General features: G+C 44.1%; 1 protein-coding gene across 5 annotated transcripts in view; it reads left to right on the top strand.

Moving 5' to 3' along the window:
• LOC141051066 (oocyte zinc finger protein XlCOF7.1-like) overlaps nt 1–25,665 on the top strand; it is a 100,902-nt gene that overhangs the window by 8,430 nt on the left and 66,807 nt on the right. For 4 of the 5 annotated variants that reach the window (XM_073547907.1, XM_073547905.1, XM_073547908.1 and 1 more), the window contains exons 2-6: nt 10,729–10,872; nt 11,002–11,181; nt 11,265–11,388; nt 11,472–11,569; nt 15,026–15,116. In XM_073547907.1, coding sequence (XP_073404008.1) covers nt 10,729–10,872; nt 11,002–11,181; nt 11,265–11,388; nt 11,472–11,569; nt 15,026–15,116 — 637 coding nt within the window. Of the gene's footprint in view, nt 1–10,695; nt 10,873–11,001; nt 11,182–11,264; nt 11,389–11,471; nt 11,570–15,025; nt 15,117–25,665 lie in introns of those variants that run through there. The other variant, XM_073547906.1, reaches the window with a different exon arrangement.

Genomic DNA, 25,665 nt, shown 5'->3' with positions numbered 1-25,665 from the left:
ACACCTATGAAGATATTGCATTACAAACCAGACGTTTGCAGCTAGAATAGTCATTTACCACATTAACAATGTATAGAGTGTATTTCTGAATCATTTAATGTTAGCTTCATTGGAAAAAACTGTGGTTTTCTTTCAAAAATAAGGAAATTTCTAAGTGACCCTAAACTTTTGAACAGTAGTGTATGTACTAAATATATTTAACTTTTCAATGGAAAAATTAGCCAATAATGACGAAATAAGATCCCATATAAATTACACTTCCGATTGATTCTGCACTATATGCTAATAGAGTTTCTTCTCTTGGATTGCGGCTCATCGGTCTGTCTAAACATATGGATTTTCACAAGGAACACGCCATGAATTAGATCTTTCAAATGAGAAACCGCAACCACAATTGATAAGGATATTGTGACCTAGCGATCCCTAGCGGGCTAGGGTATGCTCACTTGGCAACGATATTGGAACACATAGGAGCAGATTCCTCTTTAACAAGTCCACAGCTATGGTTTATTACAATCTCATAAACCACTTTATAACCCCTGGTGGGCATATGAACAACACAGAATCCACAGTCTATTCCAGTCCGGTTCTATTCATACAGTTCCAGTGCCTGACGTCCGTCAGGACACCATGCTCAGGCTCTGGGTTACTTGGCTTACAGCACCTGAGGTGTCTCAACCTGGCTTCCTCTGGCTCGTGTCCATAATCCAGACTCTTGGTGTCTCCTGGACCATTTGGAGCTCCTGCCCGTTCCAGTCTCACACATGGACTTCCTTCATGTGCTCCACACAGTGAACAAATAGGACCTTCCTGTCTTTGCAGGAGCACCCCCCTTGGGAGGTGTGTGGTTAACCAGTCCCACCCATCTCTTCTGGTTAACCCTAAATCCAGCCCTTTACTAATAATACAGGTTTGTGGGACTACAAGACCCAGCAACCTGTCCTGGTTTCAGATCGCAACAGACTTCAGTAAACCACTAGTTGGGACATCACAATATCTATAAAATACCTCACAAGTCATATAGCTCTTGTCATGATATAGGACATGGTTAATGTCCTGCTCTCTCAGGGTTAACTTTTGCCGGCCTCCCTTTGGATCTGGGAGGGGTATTTATACTCACTCCAGACTAGGATTCCCAGTCGGCTATACTGTTGTACTGACTGTGTGTCTGACCCCCTGGTGTGCGTGTACACTGCATTGCTTGATTGCCTCCCATTTATGACCTGGTCTGTCCGTTCTCTGTCGCACATTTTGGTACTAATGTCTTCTCTGGTTCTGACCTCCTGGCTTGGCTATTGTTACTCCGTTACAGTTTGTCCCTGTTGTACCGGCTATTGCCCGTTCTGCTTTACTGATCTATTGCTGCATCCTGACTATCCGTTCTGTCTAATCCTTTGGTACTGTCTTGCTATCTCGTGCTTTGACCCCAGCCTGATCTGGTTTTTGTCTCTGTCTATGCCCCTTTGTAACTTTGTCCCGTAGTTACCCTTCTCTGAGTTTTTCTTCAGCTCCTAGCTCTATGGAGTTTAGGCCATGCCCCCAGCAGTCACATGCTTCAGGTCCTGTTAGTCTGAAGCACGCATCTTCATCGCTACTGCCCCACTCCACATGTATCTTTGGGCACAGTTTGTTTTACTCAGGACCCGCACACTGGCTCAGTGAGAAAGTGCAGTGCGGTGTTCCTGACAGCTCTATAACCCTGATGAAGGCTCTTCTACACACCTGATGGAGGCTCTTCTGAGTAGAAGTGCGTTGTGTACGAATTTCATGCTTTTTTATTGTTATTTTCATTTTTAATCATGTACGACATTTTTTGCCATGCAGCATATCCTCTGTGTCTGCAACCTTTTGGAATACATTTTTACCTTTTTAGTTAACAGCTGGAGGTATGTTTTATATATGACGACCAATCGGGATGCTAGATGGAAGCACCACCCAAATTCCCCCTCTGTTTGCACTTGGATTTGTGGTTATGCCTGGATGAGCACAGTTCCACGCATCTCGGACGAGCAGCATACCGTAGCGAAGGATCCCATCCATCTGCAAAGCCCAGTTCAGTGTTTTGCCTATCTTACACAACCTTTTGAGGTGAGCATTTACACCCATATTACCAATAACCTTACCACACTTACCGCGCTTAGGTAGCACTCTCCATTTCTTTTCTCTCTATCCAGCCTCCTGCACAAGATTTATAAAATGGTATCAATAAAAAAGTCAGCTCGACGTGCAAAAGTAAGTCCGCATCCATCCCCAGATCACGAAAAATGGATACGCTACAGGTTTCAGAAAGTAGCATAATTTTTTTTTTTTTTACAAACTTTGGATTTTTTTTTTTCACCACTGAAATGAAAAAGAACCTAGACATGTTTGGTGTCTATGATCTCGCAATGACCTGGAGAATTATAATGGCAAGTCAGTTTTAGCATTTAGTGACCATGGTAAAAAAAAATAATAATAATTGTGGAATTGCAATTTTTTTTGCAATTTCACCACACTGGGAATTTTGTTCCCCGTTTTCCAGTAAATTATATAGTAAAATCAATTGTAGTTCAAATGTACCACTCATCACGCAAAAAAAAGGCGTCACAAGGCCATATTGATGGAATAATTAAAAAGTTATATCTTTGGGAAGAAGGGGAGCAAAAAATGAAAACGGAAAATTCCAAAGTCATGAAACAATGTGATCTGCTAATCTCTATACAGCTCTGGCAAAAATTAAGAGACCATTGCACAGTTTTATAAAAATCAGGTTCTCTACATGTCTGACAGCCATTCCATTCCAGTGTCAGTTGAATTCCAACCAGAGTACACCTCGTTCTACTTAATGTGCTTCTGATTAGGTGATCACCTGAACCAAATCTTATATAATGAAGGAAAGTATAAAAAAAACTCTGCTGTGGTGTTCACAATCCTCTTGCAATAGGACAAGATGGATGGCTAAACAAGTGCTAGTAATATCCCAAAAGTAAGAGGAATGAAAAAAATAACTTTTAACAATGCCAAAGGAATTGTAAAGGAAAGTCTTGGGTGAGAAAAAGACGGGCTCAATACTGGCTTTACTAGCAGAGGTATACAGTGAGCGTCATGTTGCCTCCATCCTTAAAATTTCTAAGATGGCAGTCCATTATGCCAAGGTCAAGCAGCAGACATTGGGGACAACAAAGCTACAGACCGACAGAGGGCGAAAACGACGATACACTGAACAGGATGACCGTCATCTTATTCAAATGTCACTCAGCAACTGCAGAATGACATCAAGTGGCCTACAAAAGGAATGGCAAATGGCAGCTGGGGTGAAGTGCACGGCAAGAAATTTTGTAACAGGCTCCTAGAGGTCATGTAAAGCTAGAAAAAAGCCTTTCATCAATGAGAAGCAAAGGAGAGCCAGGCTGAAGTTTGCCAAAGACCATAAGGATAGGACCATTGAGGACTGGAGTAAGGTAATCTTCTCTGACGAGTCTAATTTTCAGCCTTGCCCCACACCTGGTCATCTCATAGTTAGATGGAGACCTGGAGAGGCGTACAAGGCACAGTGTCTTGCACCCACAGTGAAATTTGGTGGAGGATCAGTAATGATCTGGGGATGCTTCAGCAAGTTTGGAATTGGGCAGGTTAATCTTTGCGAAGGACGTATAAATCAATCCGCATACAAGGTTATCCAAGAAAAACAGTTATTTCTTCTGCTCAGGCAATGTTCCCCAACTCTGAGGACTGGTTTTACCAGCAGGACAATGCGCCATGCCACACAGCTAGGTCAGTCAATGTGTGGATGAAGGACCACCACATCAGATCCCTGTCATGGCCAGCCCAATCTCCAGACCTGAACCCCTTTGTAAACCTCTGGAATGTACAGTCATGGCCAAAAGTTTTTAGAATGACACAAATATTATATTTTCACATGATCTGCTGTGTGTTTGTGTGTGTTTGTCAGATGTTTTTATCACATACAGAAATATAATTGCAATCATATTATGAGTAGCAAAAGGTTATATTGACCGTTAGAATGAGTTAATGCAGCAAGTCAATATTTGCAGTGTTGACCTTTCTTCTTCAGGACCTCAGCAATTCTCCCTGGCATGCTCTCAATCAACTTCTGAATCAAATCCTGACTGACAGCAGTCCATTCTTGCAAAATCAATGCTTTTATTTTGTCTGAATTTGAAGGTTTTTGTTTGTCCACCCGTCTCTTGATGATTGACCACAAGTTCTCAATGGGATTAAGATCTGGGGAGTTTCCAGGCCATGGTCCCAAAATCTCTATGTTTTGTTCCCTGAGTCATTTAGTTATCACCTTTGCTTTATGGCAAGGTGCTCCATCATGTTGAAAAAGGCATTGTTAATCGCCAAACTGCTCTTGGACGGTTGGGAGAAGTTGCTCTTGGAGGACATTCTGGTACCATTCTTTATTCATGGCTGTGTTTTTAGGCAAGACTGAGAGAGAGCCCATTCCCTTGGCTGAGGAGCAACCCCACACATGAATGGTTTCAGGATGCTTGACAGTTGGCATGAGACAAGACTGGTGGTAGCGCTCACCTGGTCATCTCCGAAGCCGTTTTCCAGATGTCCCAAACAATCGAAAAGGGGATTCATCAGAGAAAATGACTTTACCCCAGTCCTCAGCAGTCCACTCCCTGTACCGAAGAATACTGTTCTTGCAGAATATCAGTCTGTCCATGATGTTTTTTCTGGAGAGAAGTGGCTTCTTTGCTGCCCTCCTTGAGACCAGGCCTTGCTCCAAGAGTCTCCGCCTCACAGTGCGTGCAGATGCACTCACACCTGCCTGCTGCCATTCCTGAGCAAGTTCTGCACTGCTGGTAGCCCGATCCTGCAGCTGAAACACTTTTAAGAGACGGTCCTGGCACTTGCTGGTCTTTCTTGGGCGCCCTGGAGCCTTTTTGGCAACAAGGGAACCTCTCTCCTTGAAGTTCTTGATGATGCGATAGATTGTTGACTGAGGTGCAATCTTTCTAGCTGCGATACTCTTCCCTGTTAGGCCATTTTTGTGCAGTGCAATGATGACTGCACGTGTTTCTTTAGAGATAACCATGTTTAACAGAAGAGAAACAATGATGCCAAGCACCAGCCTCCTTTTAAAGTGTCCAGTGGTGTCATTCTTACTTAATCATGACAGATTGATCTCCAGCCCTGTCCTCATCAACACCCACACCTGTGTTAATGGAGCAATCACTGAAACGATGTTAGCTGGTCCTTTTCAGGCAGGGCTGCAATGATGTTGAAATGTGTTTTGGGGGATAAAGTTCATTTTCTAGGCAAATATTGACTTTGCAAGTAATTGCTGTTAAGCTGATCACTCTTTATAACATTCTGGAGTATATGCAAATTGCCATTAGAAAAAATGAAGCAGTAGACTTTGTAAAAATTAATATTTGTGTCATTCTCAAAACTTTTGGCCATGACTGTATTCAAGAGGAAGATGGATAGTCACAAACCATCAAACAAAGCTTAAATTTTTGTACTAGGAGTGGCATAATGTCACCCAAAAACAGTGTGAAAGACTGGTGGAAAGCACGCCAAAACGCTTGAAAGCTGTGATTAAAAATCATGGTTATTTCACAATATATAGATTTCTGAACTCTTCCTGAGTTAAAAGTTAGTATTGTTGTTTCTAAATCTTTATGAACTTGTTTTATTAGTATTATTTGAGGTCTGCAAGCACTGCATTTTGTTATTATTATTATTTGTTTATATAGTGCCATTAATTCCATGGTGCTGTACATGAGAGGGGGGTTACATGCAAAGTTATAAATATCATTAACAGTAAACAAATTTACAATGACAGACTGGTACAGAGGGGAGGGGACCCTGTCCTTGCGGAGTTACATTCTATGGGATAGTGAGGAAGAGACAGAAGGTCGGGGGTGCAGCAGCTCTGGTGGTTTTGAGGCAGCGGCTCGGACGGTGGTGAGGCAGGAGAATAGTTATTGCAGACTGTAAGCTTTCCTGAATAGATTGGTTTTCAGGTTCCGTTTGAAGGATCCGAGGGTGGTGGATAATCGGACGTGTTGAGGCATGGAATTCCAGAGGATAGGGGATATTCGGGAGAAATCTTGGAGGCGGTTGTGTGAGGAACGAATAAGTGTGGAGGAGAGTAGGAGGTCTTGGGAGGATCGAAGATTACGTGAAGGAAGATATTGGGAGATTAGTTCAGAAATATAGGGAGGGGACAGGTTGTGGATGGCTTTGTAGGTCAGTGTTAGTAGTTTGAACTGGATTCGCTGGTGAATTGGGAGCCAGTGGAGGGATTTGCAGAGGGAAGAGACAGGGGAGTAGCGAGGAGAGAGGTGGATTGGCCGGGCAGCAGAGTTGAGAACAGACTGGAGTGGTGCAAGAGAGTTAGCAGGGAGGCCACAGAGGAGAGTATTGCAGTAGTCAAGGCGGGAGATAATGAGGGAATGTACAAGAGTTTTAGTAGATTGAGGGCTAAGGAAGGGACGGATTCTGGAAATATTTTTGGACGTGTGGTTTGAAGGACAGGGCAGAGTCAAGAGTTACTCCGAGGCAGCGGATTTCAGGTGCGGGAGAGAGCGTGATGCCGTTTACCGTAATATATAGATCGGGTAGGGAAGATACATGAGATGGAGGAAAGACAATGAGTTCAGTTTTGTCTACATTGAGTTTTAGGAAGCGAGAGGTGAAAAAGGAGGATATGGCTGATAGACTCTCCGGGATTCTGGACAGCAGAGAGGTGACATCTGGGCCAGAGAGGTAGATCTGTGTGACGTCTGCATACAGGTGGTACTGGAAGCCATGGGACTTTGAGTTGTCCTAGACCAAGAGTATAAATGGAAAAAAGTAGGGGACCGAGGACAGAGCCTTGGGGGACTCCAACACAGAGAGGGCGGGATTAGGAGGTAGTGTGGGAGTGGGAAACGCTGAATGTGCGGTCAGAAAAGTATGAGGCAATCCAGGACAGGGCAAGGTCTTTGATGCCAAGGAAAGAAAGAAAGAATATGTAGCAGTAGACAGTGGTCGACTGTGTCGAAGGCAGAGGAAAGGTCGAGAATGAGGAGGATGGAGAACTGTCTGTTAGCTTTGGCTGTGAGTAAGTCATTAATAATTTTGGTCAGAGCAGTTTCAGTGGAGTGGTGGGGGCGGAAGCCAGATTGGAGGATGTCAAGGAGGGAGTTAGATGAGAGGTGGGATGAAAGTTAAGCATGGACATGCTGTTCAAGGAGTTTGGAAGCAAACGGGAGCAGTGATATGGTGCGATAGCTGGGCATAGCAGTTGGGTCAAGGTTTGATTTTTTGAGGATGGGTGTTTTGGTGGCATGTTACTGTCATGGTTAGGACATGGTTAATGTTCTTGACGCCCCCGGAAGAAGCAAGAGGGCGAAACGCGCGTCGGGGCGCGGGGGTCTCTGCACAGGACCATGATTATCACTATTTTCCGGTTCAAGGTAATTATTAACCGCTATCTTGATATTTATTTATTGGGTGTTTCAGATCTATTTAGGCTCATGTCGCACTGGAGCTTTATAATAGCTGGGTCTGGTTGTTTCCCCCTTATGTTGTGATAACTGCTAGACATGATACCGGTATTGTGTTTTATTTCAGAAGTGTAACAGGGCATTTGTAATATGAATTGCATTTTTATTATACACCAAGGCATTTATATATGTATTATTATTAGAAGGATTATTTTCCCTGGTGGTTGGTCTGTGCATTTTTCCCCATTGGGGTATGTTAAGAGTATATGGTAATGTAGTCTATATTTTTATAAAAAGAATTTTTGATATCTAATAAAATTGTATATTTTATAAATTCAGCTGGTTCGCTTCTTTTTGGGGTTAATTGGTTACTTCTCAGTTACCCCAGAGTGAGTATAATTGTGGTTGAAGTGCCAAAAACTATTTTGAGGACACTATAGTGTTTTGCCCTTGGTAACCTGTCCCGTAGTTACCTTTCTAGGAGTTTCCCTGCAGCTCCTAGCTCTATGGAGCTTAGGCCAGGCCCCCAGCAGTCATGTGCTTCAGATCCTGATAGTATGAAGCACGCCTTGTCACCGCTGCTGCCCTGCTCCACAGGTATCTTTGAGCACGGTTTTTTGTACTCAGGACATGCGCACTGGCTCAGTGAGCAAGTGTAGTGCGGTGTTCCTGACAGTTTGAAGGCAGAGGGGAAGGTACCAGAAGATAGCGATAGGTTGAAGAGATGGGTTAGGGCTGGAATGATCATGTTAGTGAGGTTGGGGAGCAGGTTTCTTGTTATTTTGACCATTTCTCATTTTCTGAAAGTAAATATAAAATTTAGTGCTTGGAAAGTCGAAGACGTGTTGTCAGTAGTTTATTGAATAAAAGAGCAATTTACTCAAAAAATATACCTATAAAGAGAAAAATCAGACAAACTGAAAGCTTTGCAGTGGTCTCCTAATTTTTGTCCTCTCTTTATTCCCAGCCAAGCAACTTGAACAATCTAGAACAAATTTGGTGCATGTGTAAATCGTGTGATTGTGAATGTGTTACAATGGGATTCAGCTCTGTACAACCGATATGTCAGCCTCATATCAGTAGCAAATAAAGTTATCAACCGCACACAAACAACAAACTGTTCAATCAAATAGACCTCTGCAAAGCCTGGTAATTTTTAGGGTATGTGCACAAGTTGCAGATTGTTCTGTGGAATTTTCTGCATAAAATCCGCATCTCTTGCCAGAAAACGCATGGGGAAAACGCTTGCGGATTTCATGCGGAATTGAAGTGGATTTCCTGCGGATTGTAGTGCTTTTTAGGTGTGCGTATTTGTTAGGTGGTATTGAATCTGTGAATTTTCTCCCTTGTGCTTCGAGAGAGGGAGAGAGATGCGGATCCGCAAAAAGAATTGACATGTTGCGGAAAAAAAATGCTGCAAATATGCACAGATTTTTCCGCAGCATCTTCACTGACCATAGACTAACTGTCATGATCCAGCGTGGATCTGACAGATTAAATGGATAAGTGAACTTTTTTTCCTTTGGCTAGGTGCCAAAGTGATGTGATTGCCCCCGGTGGCCATTAGAATTATTACACGTGGTGTCGTTCATTCTAAGTTGCCCCGGTGGGAGTGAGTGGTAGTGCACTTTAGTTTCTTTGGTTTAGTGCACGTAATTATAAATCAGGTGTGAGGCTCTATAAATGAGAGCCAGGTGTGTTCAATCACTGTTTGGTGATTGTGTGTTAGTCATTCACAAGGAAGCCTGGGTGAAGGAAGGAGCTGAACATGAGTCCTGCGCAGCCCAGCCAGAGGGGACGAGTGGCAGCTATGTGGTCTGCAGGAAGGGCTGGCATGGCGTGGTGGAGTCACAGTTTATGGTGTCGGCAGGAAGTGCTGGCATGGCTTGGTGGAGTGGCGACGATGGTGAGAGTTGCACTCAGCATGCTGGACTTGGTTGCTGAAAACTGGACTCAAGCATGCTGGACTTTTTGGCAGAAGCTGGACTCATCTTTGGGACTCTGTTTACTGGGCAGCTGCAACTGTTGGTGGACTCTGCTCCAAGGCTGCACTATGGTGAAGGATCCAGTTATGGTGATAGATCCGGGTGGAGGAGAAGATGCACACAGGTGGTGGGCTCTGTTGCTAGGAGCGTACGCAACAGAGCAAAGCTAAGTGGTGTTTCCCCTGTATTGTCATTTTCCCTCGTGTGTTTAGTTTCCGCACCGACCAATTCCCTAGTGAGGGTTTAGATTCAGGGCGAGCTAGGGTTTTTCGGTTCCTGTGCGTCGCCCGGTGCGGAACCGGCATAGGGAACGTTAGGAGTGCAGGGACACTGGCTCAGGGGAGATCAGGAGGTCTCCACTTCCCTATTCCCTATTGCAGGGCCCACCATTGTTAATGTTACCCAGGTTCCCCTTTATTATTTAAATTCGCCTTACTGGAGGCGGGGTTTCCAGACTACTTTATACAGTATATACGTGTAATATCTAAATTCGCCAGTTGGAGGCGGTGTATCCAGCTGCACGTTTTATTATTTAAATTCGCCCCACTGGAGGCGGTGTATCCAGGGTCACGCGTGTCATGGGTTCGCCTTGCGGTACTCGCTGCGTCCAAACACACGAGACAGTGACACTAACATTGTCTGTGCACTACACTGCAGATTTGATGCAAATCCGCACGAAAAAAACACTGCGGATCCGCATCAAAATCCACAACGTGTGCACATAGCCTAAGAGTCACCTGTAAAATTCTCTACACCATAAGGGTACCGTCACACTTGGCGATGCACAAGCGATCCCGACAACGATATGACCTAGTAGGGATCGCTGGTGCATCGCTACGTGGTCGCTGATGAGATGTCAAACAGTCAGATCTCACCAGCGACACAGCAATGATACGGAACGATATGACGGTCGTTGGGACCCTGTCTCTCAGACCTGTAGTATTGAGGTCGTTCGTCGTTGTCCCTGTCAAACACAGCGATGCATGCTGGCCAACGGGTCACCAGCGATCAAAAAATGGCCCAAAACATTTGAGCACGATCAGCGACATCGCAGCAGGGGCCTGATCGCCGCTATGTGTCACACGTAGCGAGATTGCAGGCGAGATCGCTGTTGCGTCACAAAATCGGTGACGCAACAGCGATCTCACTAGCGATCTCGCTATGTGAGACAGGGGCTTAAGTATTCATTTATCTGTAGCCGTCGATCTCACAACTATGTTCCCTTCTTATCTCCAGTAATTGTATTATTACATGGGATCTTTATGATGTTACATCGTCATCTTTTCCTCATTCAGGTCCCTAAAATATCGGATCCTCTCACTAGAAATCTTCTATATAAGAGAAGTTTCCTTATTGACCCTTCAAGGATGGATAGGGACAAGATGGCGGAGAGGATATTACACCTCACCCTAGAGATCCTCTTCCGGCTTACTGGTGAGGTGAGAGATTCTGATGACATCACATTACATCATTCTTATCTATGGGAATAAAAGATGGACAGAACTGGAGAGGTGAGGACTCTGGAAATGTCTGTAGTGAGAATTATTAATGTGTCTCTCCATAATCAGGATTACACCGTAGTGAAGAAGACCTCTAGTGAGCGCTGTCAGGCCCCTGTGTCTGAGGTATGGGGAAGACCCCTGAGCCCAATCACTGGGTCTCCACCTCAACCCCTGATACATGAGGACATCAATGACCAGAAGATCCTAGAACTTACCTACAAGATTATTGAGTTGCTGAATGGAGAGGTGACACTGTGGGGAATGCTGGGACATTATACGGTAACGCTATGAAGGGATCGGGGAGATGACCGTATCATTGTATGTGTCAGGTTCCTATAAGGTGTCAGGACGTCACCATCTATTTCTCCATGGAGGAGTGGGAGTATTTAGAAGGACACATAGATCTGTACAAGGACGTCATCATGGAGGTTCCCCAGCCCCTCAGATCATCCGGTAATAGACAGAACTTAATACACATGGTCTATAATTATCTGTATGTAAAGAATGAATTCAGTCCCTGTATATGTTTCTTCCAGATTTAGCCAGTAAGAGGACAATACCAGAGAGATGTTCCCGTCCTCTTCTTCCACAGGACTGTAAACAAGAAGATCCCAATGTTCCTCAGGATCATCAGGTAGATGGAGAGAAGGTGTCATGAGTATAGAGATGAGCGAATATGTTTGGAAAACGATAACCAAACAGAAATTCGGCACTAATATGGTGCATTCAGATTTGTGGTCAGTAAGACCAACATTTTTCTTAAAATCAGAAAAAGTTGGTAACATTCGGTAAAAGATAGAATAAAAGCCGGCAATTCATGTACCGCATATAGTTACAGGTTAGAATAGAATAGATGTATACACATAGAATACGTAGATATATATATGTCAGTGACACACACATCTCTGGCAAAAATTAAGAGACCACCACATCAAATCCCTGTCATGGGCAGCCTATTCTCCAGACCTGAACCCCATTGAAAACCTCTGGAATGTAATCAAGAGGATAATGGATAGTCACAAGCCATCACACAAAGAACTGCTTAAATTTTTGCGCCAGAAGCAGTGTGAAATACTGGTGGCAAGCATGCCAAGACACATGAAAGCTGTTTTTAAAAATCATGTTTTTTCCACAAAATATTGATTCCTGAACTCTTCCTGAGTTAAAACATTAGTATTGTTGTTTCTAAATGATTATGAACTTCTTTTCTTTGCATTATTTGAGGTCTGAAAGCACTGTTTTTTTATTTTGACCATTTCTCCTTTTCAGAAAAAAACCCAAAATGTATTGTTTGGAAATTCGGAAACATGTTGTCAGAAGTTTGAAGACTAAAAGAACAATTTACACTTTACTAAAATATATACCTATAAAGAGAAAAATCAGGCAAACTGAACATTTGTAAGTGGTCTCTTAATTTTTGACACAGCTGTATGTATATATACTGCTCAAAAAAATAAAGGGAACACATCCTAGATATCGCTGAATGAAATATTCCAGTTGCAAATCTTTATTCGTTACACATGTAATGCATTGAGAGCAATAAAACATAAAAATGATTATTGTAAATTAAAATTAATATCCCATGAAGTGTGATTGACTTGGAGTTACATTGTGTTGTTTAAGTGTTCCCTTTATTTTTTTGAGTATATGTTACATAGATAGGAGAAAAGCCGGCAATTCAGCAACCGCGTAGTGTAAAATCACAGCATGAGCCGACAGGTTAGAAGAGATGGATTACATACAGTAAATGCACAAAGAATAGGTAGATATATAGATGCCAGTAACAAATACAATTAGTACAGTGTGTGTGCAGCTTACTGTACATGTATTTAATTAATAAAAAATTATTTTTTGGAAAAAATGGCGTGGGCTCCTGCACAATTTTTGTAACCAGCGGCGGGAAATCTGACAGCTGGGGGCCGATGTTTATAGCCTGGGAAGGGGGTAATACCCCTGGAGCTTCCCAGGCTGTTAATATCAGCTCACAACTGTATACTTAGTCTTTACTGGCTATTAAAATGGGTGACCCTAAAAAAAATGTAGGGTCCCCCTATAATTAATGACCAGCAAAGGCTATGCAGACAGCTGCGGGCTGATATTAATAGCCTAGGCTAAAAACATCTCTCAACCTCCCCAGAAAAGGCGCATCTCTAAAATGCGCCAATTCTGGCACTTCCCATTTGCCCTGTAGCAGTGGCAAGTGGGGTGATAGTTGGGGGGTTGGGGTTAAAGTCATCTTTTTATTGTCAGGTGACATCAAGCCCCGAGGTTAGTAATGGAGAGGCGTCAATAAGAAGCCCCCATTACTAACCTCATAGTCACATTGTAAGAAAGCATAGACACCCAGAAAAAAAAGTCATTTAATTGATAGAAAGACACAGACTCCTTTAATAATCTTAGTTAAACCATACATTCGACCTCGCCTATTCCCCCGATGCCCTCGTCATCTGCAAAAGAGGTAAAAAAACCCCCAAACAACAAAATTCCTCACCTCTCTGCATTGATAATGGTAATCGATTTTTCCCACGTCACATAGGTGAAGTGAGTTCATTGGTCATTAACTTGCAGGACCTGTCTGACAGCACCATGAGCAGGAGAACGTTCTCATGCTTGCAGTGCCCTCAGACAGGGAATAACAGTTCATAGGCAGACACTGAGCACACGATGCTCAGTGTCTACTGGATGACAGGCTGCATGGACACATCATGCAGCCTGCCATCTAGATGTCACAGCAGTTCAGCCCGGCTGGGAACGCAGCCTCAGTGACTGTAGGTAACCTTGATGACGTCACTGGAGGTCACTGACGCTCATTCACCAGTGGTTCTCAGCCTGGACGGTCGCATCTTGGCACCATCCAGGTTGAAAGTTATTAATCCCCCAGATATAGATTACGGCGTGGGACCCAGAACTACCAACAGGTGAGAGATAGTGTTGTTTCTTTCATTTTAGTTTAATTACAGGAGAACGAGGGCTTCAGTGGAATAGGCGTTAGGTGAGTATAACTGTATTTGTTATTTTTAAATAAAATGGAAAACTGTCTTTAGTCTTATTTCTAATAAAAGACTTTATTCTGGCTGTGTCTTATTTGCCATACAACCATAGGATTAGCAATGGGTAGGTGTCTTATAGATGCTTCTCCATTACTAATCCATGAGCTTTATGTCCCCTGACAATACAAAGGTGACATCAACCCCACAAATATAAACCCCACTTGCCACCGCTACAGGGCAAGTGGGAAGAGCCGAGCAAAGTGCGAGAATTGGTGCATCTAATAGATCCACCTTTTCTGGGCAGCTGCGGGCTGCTATTTTTAGGCTGGGGGGCCAATATCCATGGCCTCTTACCAGCCTGAGAATACCAGCCCCCAGCTGTCTGCTTTAGCAAGGCTGGTTGTCAAAAATGGGAGGGGCCGCATGATGTTTTTTTAAATTATTTATTTAAATAGTTAAAAATACGGCATGGGCACCCCTCTATTCTTGATAACCAGCCTTGCTGAAGCTGACAGCTGAGGGTTGCAGCCTCCAGCTGTGAGTTCTGCCTGGCTGGTTATTAAAAATAGAGGAGAACACACACAGGTATTTTTTTTTAATTATCTATTTACAGCTCTCACTGTTGTTAGCGGCAGCAGGTGTCAGTTGATGAGAGCTGTAGTCCCACCAGCTGACACCAGTGACCGGAGATACCTCCAATCACAGCTGAGCGCTCACGCTGTCTTCTGCGTGGGAACTGCAGCTCTCTCACTGGCGGGGATGATTTCACCACCGATCAGAAGTGCTACGCTGGTGTTTCGGGAAACACCGGCTTTTGTGCTGTGTATGTTCGGCGATTAAATCAACGATTAAACCGGCGTATATTGCAAATTCGGTGATCGTGAGCCGAACCAAACATTGAAATATTCGCTCATCTCTAGTCATGAGATCTCCCCTATGATGTGTAGACGGCTGTGAAGGTCTTGTGCTCAGTCTTGTGTTATCCACCAGTATTATATGTTTTATACTTGTGTAATGAGAACGGTGGAGATGGCAGGATTAGAGCTGATCATAGATGTGACTTCTCCATCTGTCTGTAACTTTTACAATATTTGTTTCAGGGTGAAGATCTGACCCATATTAATACTACAGAGACATATGTGAGGGGTGATGAGTGGTGTAAAGAGGAGATTCCTACAGATGACTATCCAGGTGAGTAGTAATCACTAAATGTAGAGAACTCAGAGTCACCAGCTGATAAAAATTAAGTGATGATTATTTACACCTAACCAGGTATTCAACTACACATTGTATAAGGGCTCATACTCACTGCTGCGAAAATCGGATGAGTGCAATCCGATTAAAAATCAGATTGCACTCTGACCAGTGTTAGGCAATGTGTGACATCTCATTTGCGATTTTTTTTCTCAGCCGAAATCGGACTGAGGAAAAAATCACAACATGCTGCCATTTGCTGCGATTTTCACAGGAAAATCGCCAATGCAGGTCGATGGGTGCGATAAAATATCTGACAGCACTCGCACCATGCGAGTGCTGTCAGATTTATACGCACCAGTGTCCTTTGAAAAAAGCCGACAATTCATCTCCGGCTACTGTACAATCACACTGACATGTTAGAATAGAATAGATAGTATAGATATATACACATAGATTACACAGTCACTGACATGTATATAGCTATGTATTCTATGTGTATATATCTATTCTATCTATTCTTTTTTGAGCTGTCAGTGTGATTATATCTATCTATCTATTATAAATACATATATATGTGTGTGTGTCACTGACATGTATATATGTATTTATATTAGAAAGATAGATAGGCCGGCAATTCATATGCAGCTATAATCACACTGACATGTTAGAATAGAATAGAATAGAGAGAATAGATATAGAATACATACATATATACATGTCAGTGACACACACACACACATATATATGTATTTATATTAGATAGATAGAACAAAAGCCGGTAATTCATATGCAGCTCTACAGTAAAATCACACTGACTTGTTCTAATACAAAATATATAATACATGTATACACATAGAATAAGTGAATATATATACAGTGGGGCAAAAAAGTATTTAGTCAGTCAGCAATAGTGCAAGTTCCACCACTTAAAAAGATGAGAGACGTCTGTAATTTACATCATAGGTAGACCTCAACTATGGGAGACAAACTGAGAAAAAAAAATCCAGAAAATCACATTGTCTGTTTTTTTTTTTCATTTTATTTGCATATTATGGTGGAAAATAAGTATTTGGTCAGAAACAAGCAATCAAGATTTCTGGCTCTCACAGACCTGTAACTTCTTCTTTAAGAGTCTCCTCTTTCCTCCACTCATTACCTGTAGTAATGGCACCTGTTTAAACTTGTTATCAGTATAAAAAGACACCTGTGCACACCCTCAAACAGTCTGACTCCAAACTCCACTATGGTGAAGACCAAAGAGCTGTCAAAGGACACCAGAAACAAAATTGTAGCCCTGCACCAGGCTGGGAAGACTGAATCTGCAATAGCCAACCAGCTTGGAGTGAAGAAATCAATTGTGGGAGCAATAATTAGAAAATGGAAGACATACAAGACCACTGATAATCTCCCTCGATCTGGTGCTCCACGCAAAATCCCACCCCGTGGGGTCAGAATGATCACAAGAACAGTGAGCAAAAATCCCAGAACCACGCGGGGGGACCTAGTGAATGAACTGCAGAGAGCTGGGACCAATGTAACAAGGCCTACCATAAGTAACACACTACGCCACCATGGACTCAGATCCTGCAGTGCCAGACGTGTCCCACTGCTTAAGCCTGTACATGTCCGGGCCCGTCTGAAGTTTGCTAGAGAGCATTTGGATGATCCAGAGGAGTTTTGGGAGAATGTCCTATGGTCTGATGAAACCAAACTGGAACTGTTTGGTAGAAACACACAAGTTTGTCGTGTTTGGAGGAAAAAGAATACTGAGTTGCATCCATCAAACACCATACCTACTGTAAAGCATGGTGGTGGAAACATCATGCTTTGGGGCTGTTTCTCTGCAAAGGGGCCAGGACGACTGATCCGGGTACATGAAGGAATGAATGGGGCCATGTATCGTGAGATTTTGAGTGCAAACCTCCTTCCATCAGCAAGGGCATTGCAGATGAAACGTGGCTGGGTCTTTCAACATGACAATGATCCAAAGCACACCACCAGGGCAACGAAGGAGTGGCTTCGTAAGAACCATTTCAAGGTCCTGGAGTGGCCTAGCCAGTCTCCAGATCTCAACCCTATAGAAAACCTTTGGAGGGAGTTGAAAGTCCATGTTGCCAAGCGAAAAGCCAAAAACATCACTGCTCTAGAGGAGATCTGCATGGAGGAATGGGCCAACATACCAACAACAGTGTGTGGCAACCTTGTGAAGACTTACAGAAAACGTTTGACCTCTGTCATTGCCAACAAAGGATATATCTCAAAGTATTGAGATGAAATTTTGTTTCTGACCAAATACTTATTTTCCACCATAATATGCAAATAAAATGAAAAAAAAACAGACTGTGATTTTCTGGATTTTTTTTTTTCTCAGTTTGTCTCCCATAGTTGAGGTCTACCTATGATATAAATTACAGACGCCTCTCATCTTTTTAAGTGGTGGAACTTACACTATTGCTGACTGACTAAATACTTTTTTTGCCCCACTGTGTGTATGTATATATATATCTCTTTATATTTCATAGACAGATACATAGTAGATTAGGTGATAATACATTTGTCGGCTTCTGTCAAATCACACTGACAGCTCACAAAACACTAGATATATACACCTAGAGTACATACACATACACACACACACACACACACGTCAGTGACACAAACATATATATATATATATATATATATATATATATATATATATATATATATATATATATATATATATATATATATATATATATATGTAACATATAGTATATATGATATATATAATATATAGTTACATATAATATATGTATATGTAATATATATTTATATATATATATATATATATATATATATATATATATATATATATATATAGGTAATATATATATATGTACACAATATATATACACATAGAATAAGATATAGATAATTTATATGTAATATAGATATAATATATATATATATATATAGCCATACTATATATATAATATATTATATTGAAGACATAGAGACTATATATATACATGTAATATATGTGAAAATGGCGGGCGCATGCGCAGTGCGCCCGCCGGGAATCTGCTGGCTCCGGCTGGCAGATTCCATTCATTATTTTGATCACTATGATAAAAGATCATAGCGATCAAAATTAAAAAAATAGTACATAACCCCCCCGTTTATCACCCCCTTATATAGGCAAATAAAATGAAATAAAGAAAATTATATATTTTTTCAGTTTTCCATTAGGGTTAGGGTTGGGCTAGGGTTAGGGTTGCGCTAGGGTTAGGGTTGCGCTAGGGTTAGGGCTAGGGTTACGGCTAGGGTTAGAATTATGGTTAGGGAGAACTAGGATTAGGGTTAGGATTAGGATTAGGGTTGGGATTAGGGTTGGGATTAGGGTTAGCGGTGTGTTGGGGTTAGGGTTGGAGCAAGAATTGAGGGGTTTCCACTATTTACCAACTTTGGGGGTCTAAAAATTGTTGTCTAAAAAAAATCACTTTTGTGGAAATAAAAAAGACTTTTTATTTTCACGGCTCTGCGTTTATAAACTTTTGTGAAGCGCTTGGGGGTTCAAAGTGCTCACCACACATCTAGATAAGTTCCTTAGGGGGTCTAATTTCCAAAATGGGGTCACTTGTGGGGGGTTTCCACTGTTTAGGCCCATCAGGGGCTCTGTAAACGCAACATGATGCCCGCAGACCATTCCATCAAAGTCTGCATTCCAAAATGGCACTCCTTCCCTTCCGAGCTCTCCCATGCGCCCAAACAGTGGTTCCCCCCCACATATGGGGTATCGGCGTACTCAGGACAAATCACACAACAACTCTGCGGTTATGATTTCTCCTGTTACCCTTGTAAAAATAAAAATTTGGGGGCGAAAAGATCATTTTTGTGGAAAAAAATGGATTTTTTATTTTCCCGGCTCTACGTTATAAACTTCTGTGAAGCACTTGAAGGTTCAAAGTGCTCACCACACATCTAGATAAGTTCCTTAATGGGTCTAGTTTCCAAAATGGGGTCACTTGTTGGGGGTTTCCACTGTTTAGGCCCATCAGGGGCTCTGCAAACGCAACATGACCTTCCACATTGCTTTAGTTCCTGTGAAGCACTTAAAGGGTTAATAAACTTCTTGAATGTGGTTTTGAGCACCTTGAGGGGTCTAGTGTTTAGAATGGTGCCACTTTTGGGTATTTTCTGTCATGTACACCCCTCAAAATGACTTTAAATATGATGTGGTCCCTAAAAAATGGTTTTGTAAATTTTGTTGTAAAAATGAGAAATCGCTATTCAACTTTTAACCCTTATAACTTCCTAACAGAAAAAAATTTTGCTTCCAAAATTGTGCTGATGTAAAGTAGACATGTGGGAAATATTATTTGTTAAGAAATTTGTGTGACACATCTCTCTGATTTAAGGGCATAAAAATTTAAAGTTTTAAAATTGCAAAATTTTCTAAATTTTCGCCATATTTCCGTTTTTTTCATAAATAAACACAAGACTTATCGAAGAAATTTTACCACTAACATGAAGTACAATATGTCACGAAAAAACAGTCTTAGAATCAGCGGGACCCATTAAAGCGTTCCAGAGTCATATCCTCAGAAAGGGACAGTGGTCAGAATTGTAAAAATTGGCCTGGTCATTAAGCTGCAAACTGGCTCTGTCGCTAAGGGGTTAATAAATGATTTTTTCAAGGAACAAAATGGCGTGGGGTCCCCCTATAATTTAGAGACAGCAACACTATACTAATTATATTTGTCAATGACCTCTCTCTCTCTCTATATATATATATATATATATATATATATATATATATATATATATATATATATATATATATATATATATATATATATGCAATATATATTAAATATGTCTAGCTTATATATACATACACATATATTATATATCTTTTATATATGATATGTATGTATATTATATATATATATATATATAATTATAATATATATATATATATATATATATATATATATAAATCTAATTATATTTTTATATATATATGTTGTGAGGTAGCGCAGTCATTCAAGGTTGGGGGACACTCGCTTGGCAGCCACACAATCAGATCCAGCACGGGTTTTCATAAGCCATAACATAGTCCACGAGGTTTATTCGTCATCATAAACCACAGAAGCAACATAAACAGCATTACAGCATAGCGTCCATTATAGCTTCACTCTGGTTAAGCCTGTGGTCACACACAGGTTACTCAATGTCCATACTCGGGCTCTTCAGCCTAATCATTATCTCACCCACGTCAGGGTTCTCTCATGGCTGTTGCTCCACGCTGCAGACATCCACTCTCTCCTCTGGGACTCTCAGACGCTGGCAGCCATTACACCCAGCCACACACAGGCTGTTAGTGAGGAGATCCTTCTCCTCATGGGACCTTCCAAACTGGACCAATCAGGTCCCAGCATTCACTCATGTGACATACCCTGGCCACCATATATGGTCCGTAGCCACGCCCACCAGGTCACATGGCTATGACCTCATCACAGGTCCTTCAGATACTCACATAGCCTTTTACTATAGGTGTTATCAGACACACCCCTGGGTGGATTTGTAGGCTGCTAGAACCCGCCCATCTCTCCAGCTGCCTGAAGGCTTCTCCCTAACACATAGGCACGAAAGATCAGCTCTGCTGATCAGCACATAACCAAGCCTTCATCTCAAAGCCACCCACTTTGAGATACACAACGGCCACTCAGTATTCTGCCACTCATCCTCTCTCTTGGGACATCCACACAGCGCCCCCTAGCGGACACAGTAGTAATTACACCACATACCCCGCCCGTCTGTTCAAACTTGTGGGGTTGAACACACAATCTTGCACCAGGATCTCGAGACCGGGCACTCATTACACCTTGCGCCCCAGGTCGAGAGAACCGTCTCCATCTGTCATACGGCCTCATCTCTGCGTTACGCCTCCCCCGCCCCCAGCGGTCAAAATATCGGTCATTGTCTTTGACCCTCCAGTTGCAATCTGTCTGCGTCATCAGACACTGTTTAGTCACCACCCTCCTAGAGTGCGCTTCGTCACCTGACCGTTCTCCCATTGACCGGCTCTCCCGGTTGGTACGGGCATCAGTCTTAATCGGTCCTACTGTCTGGCCTGAGTCTGACTCATTCAGCGTCTCACAGGAACTGCGGTCTCTCAGCCTCGCACGGCCTGTCGAACTGCCACTTGCTGACATTCTTCGGCCTTCTGCCCTGTCACTTCTTGGCGGAACTCTTCGGGTCCTTACATCTTGTTGGGTTTCAGGCGGCCGCCACCTGGTATTCCGTACTTCTTTATTAATTCGCTGATGGTCCAGCCTCAACTGCTCAATTTCTTGCAGGTGCCCCACTCGATACTCCACGAGCATCCGAAAGTCTCTCAGGCTCTCCATGGAGCCAACCACCATGATGGGAATTCTACCCACTTCACTGGATACCTGGTCTTCATCATCAGGAGGGATCCTCACCCTCACCACACCGGAGATATTCACAAGGTCTTGCATTACCTTCCCGGATCTTCCAATGATTCTCCCAACCAGAGCTTTGGGTACCGGAACCACGTCTTTCCGCAAACCCAGCCGATCCATAGCCTCCCTGGCTAACTCCAGGCGTCGAGCAGCTTTCACATTACTCTGCCTGACCAACTGTTTGACATGGAGACACTGCAAATGCATCTCTTTCAGGACAGCTACCCGGTTTGCTGTATCTTCTCTGGTGGATATTATCACTAACTGCTGCGTCTCAGGTGCCCAGTGCACCTCACACGCCTTGACCGCCTCTTTGAAAGCCTCATGTACACCTTCCTCCGCACAGGCGTCTTGCATGTCTTCTGGAACGTCAATCACAGTCTTGAAGGACGTGGTCTTGCTCTCTTCCATGCCAGGAGGCTCAGGCCTTACCACGGACACTTCCCTCACTACAGTTGACCCGACCGGGTGACTGTCTTCTTCAGTTCTTAACTCATCAACTTCACACGATTGGATTACTTCATGACCCTTGGCCACTATGGCTACTGGCAGTTCTGTCTTATTATCACTCACGCTCACCCGCGGTAAGTCTTCGTCCAACTTCTCTCGCAGAATACTTTTTACTACTCCTCTGAGTTCCTCTTCATCTCTTCCTTGAGGTTCTTGTCACACTTTGCCAGGTGGACAGGTGACCTCTGAGCTCCAAGACTTCTTTCTCGAGCTCCTCGATCCTGTGCTCGGCCATTTGTCTCAGGACTCTTTCTCGTTTGACATGTTCATTCACCTCTTCTCTGAGGGCCTTATTCAGTCCTTGCCACGTTACCATGTGACCTTTGAGCTCAGAGACTTCTTTCTCTAGCTCCTCTAGTCTGTGCTCCCTGTCTCTCTCAGAGCCACAGTCACCCCCAGAGTCTGAGTCACTCCGACCTGCCGAGTAATCCTTCCAGCTACCCATTAACCATGCCACTACTTCAGCCGTCTAATCCACCATGTCAGCGTCAGTTTTGTCACGAGATGTCTGGTCCGTCCGTTGGGCTGACGTACCCCTTTTCCCGGTCACTTCGACCTCTGACCTTTCCATGTCAGGAGCCGTCACCGTCTTCGTGTTGGTTAGCCCAACAGTAGGAACGTCTCCACCCTCCTGGCATATATCATCAAACCTGCCAAAGTCCCGGCCCCACTCCAATGCATACACTAAGTCTGATGGTATACTGCCACCTTGGCACTCACTGCCTCCGAGCCCCTCAGACATTTTTCTGTCTACCGCATAGTTCACCGTGACCCCATGTTTACAGCGAACCTGGACCATTTTTTCGGTCAGACAGAAAGTGAGAGGAGTTCCTACCAGAGTCACCTGACTCTTTGAGTCCAACCGTCCCGAGATCCCTTCCCGGTGTAGCATCACAGTGCACACTTGCGGCCAGTCATCACCCGGAAAGAATATCCCACATTCTGGAAATGACATACATGAACACTGCAGTTTCCCAGACATACCCACTGAGCCAACCAGTGCTGCCATTTCTTCAAACTTGGCCCCTTACTGGACCACCACCCCAATTGGGGTCACCGCCTCCCTCTGAGACTCCACTCCTTTTTGGGTTACCACCCCAATTTGGGACTCCACCCCCTTTTGGGACTCCACTTTTTTGGTTACCACCCCAATTTGGGACTCCACCCCCTTTTGGGCTACCACCCCGATTTGGGTCACCGCCCCCTTTCGGCATCTCCCCATGTCTGGTATAGCGTTCTTCTCAGACCACAGTTCACACCACACAGTTTATGTCTCTCACGATACCAGACAAGTCCTTGCTGGCACCACCACAGCTCCTGCTGTCACTGATCACCGGTACCACCGGCTGCTGTTCACACACACAGCGGCTGGAGTCACTGCAGCTCTTGCTGTGCCGTCTTTGTGGACCCGCCGATCCACCCGAAGCCGCTTGTCACCTTCGTAACCCCGCCGAGTTACCAGAAGCCGCTTGTCACCTTTGTGGCCCCACTGAGCCACATCAAGCCGCTTGTCACCTTCTTGACTCCCACTGAGCCACCGCAGGCTGAGTCGAGAAAAAAGAAGAAAAAAAACTCACGTGTCCTGACTGTGTGCTATCCAGGACGCTCCTGTCTCCACCTGAGACCGTCCAACACACAGGGCGCACCGGGTGCGATTCAGGGAGCGACCCTCCTCCCAGGGTCTCCCCACACCCCGGCCTCACCAGGTCCAGGGGTTCGGCGGGTGCTCTTCAGGACATCTGTATCCGCCTGAGACTGCCCAACACTCGTGCCTCACCAGGTCCAAGGTCACACCATGTGCTCCTGGGATCCGACTCTTGTCCCAGGGCTGACCCTCCAGGACCTTTCCTCACTGAACCGTCCAGGTACACTGTCTTCCTCACTGACCCAGGTCAGTACCACACGAACACCTGTCCGATACCTGTGTCGGCCACACGGGTCACCGTTTTACTCACTGACCCAGGTCAGTACCACACGAACACCAGTCCGTTTCTCCTGTGTTACCCACACAGGTCCACGGGTACCTCTTCTCCGCAGAGGCACCCTAGCAATTACCAGTCTCTTTCTCCTGGGGAAGCAGCCGCACTGGGCTCACCGATCTGGACAGGGCCTTACTCACTAGGCCGCCCCACGGTTTCCAGAACCACAGCCAGACAGTGGCTTCCCCATTTGCAGGCCATCACAGGCTCTGCTCACAAGTGGCTGGTCAGCAGCACATCACACAGCTTCCACAACCGTCAGCCCTCCTGGCTCAGCGTTGCTCTTTGCCACCGAATTTTGCAGTCCTTATCCGTTGCTCCCAGCAACAAGGCTACACCACTGCCCGCATTCTCCACCAATTGTGAGGTAGCGCTGTCATTCAAGGTTGGGGGGCACTCGCTTGGCAGCCACACAATCAGATCCAGCACAGGTTTTCATAAGCCATAACATAGTCCACAAGGTTTATTCGTCATCATAAACCACAGAAGCAACATAAACAGCATTACAGCATAGCGTCCATTATAGCTTCACTCTGGTTAAGCCTGTGGTCACGCACAGGTTACTCAATGTCCATACTCAGGCTCTTCAGCCTCATCATTATCTCACCCACATCAGGGTTCTCTCATGGCTGTTGCTCCACGCTGCAGACATCCACTCTCTCCTCTGGGACTCTCAGACGCTGGCAGCCATTACACCCAGCCACACACAGGCTGTTAGTGAGGAGATCCTTCTCCTCACGGGACCTTCCAAATTGGACCAGTCAGGTCCCAGCATTCACTCATGTGACCTACCCTGGCCCCCATATATGGTCCGTAGCCACGCCCACCAGGTCACATGGCTATGACCTCATCACAGGTCCTTCACATACTCACATAGCCTTTTACTATAGGTGTTATCAGACACACCCCTGGGTGGATTTGTAGGCAGCTAGAACCCGCCCATCTCTCCAGCTGCCTGAAGGCTTCTCCCTAACACATAGGCACGAAAGATCAGCTCTGCTGATCAGCACATAACCAAGCCTTCATCTCAAAGCCACCCACTTTGAGATACACAACGGCCACTCAGTATTCTGCCACTCATCCTCTCTCTTGGGACATCCACACAGCACCCCCTAGCGGACACAGTAGTAATTACACCACAATGTGTATATATTATATTATTTATATAATTTATATGTGTGTGTATTGTGAGGTAGCTCTGTCATTCACATAGGGGATCACTCGCTTAGCCGCCACAAAACCAGATCCGGCACGTGTTTTCCATAAAACCATTATAGTCCATGCGGTTTATTTATGCAGCATAAACCAAAGCAAGCATCATAAAGTTCATATCAGCATAGCGTCCTTGAAAGAGCTTCTCTCTGTCCTCCTTGTGGTCACACAGGTTGGCATACACAGGCTCTTCAGCCTCATAGTTATCTCACCCACGTCCGGCTTTCCTCATGGCTTTTTCTCCATGCTGCAAACATCCATTCCCTCCCGGGAATCACCAGGCACGTGCAGCCATTACACACAGCCACTCCACATGCTGTTAGTCAGGAGACACATCTCCCAGCGGGACCTTTCACAACGGATCAACCAGGT

The sequence above is a fragment of the Dendrobates tinctorius genome, unplaced genomic scaffold (genome assembly GCF_039654945.1).
Source record: "Dendrobates tinctorius isolate UK_male_01 unplaced genomic scaffold, ASM3965494v1 ptg000155l, whole genome shotgun sequence".
Lineage (NCBI taxonomy): Eukaryota > Metazoa > Chordata > Amphibia > Anura > Dendrobatidae > Dendrobates > Dendrobates tinctorius.
This window is presented reverse-complemented; position numbering and strand designations above follow the sequence as displayed.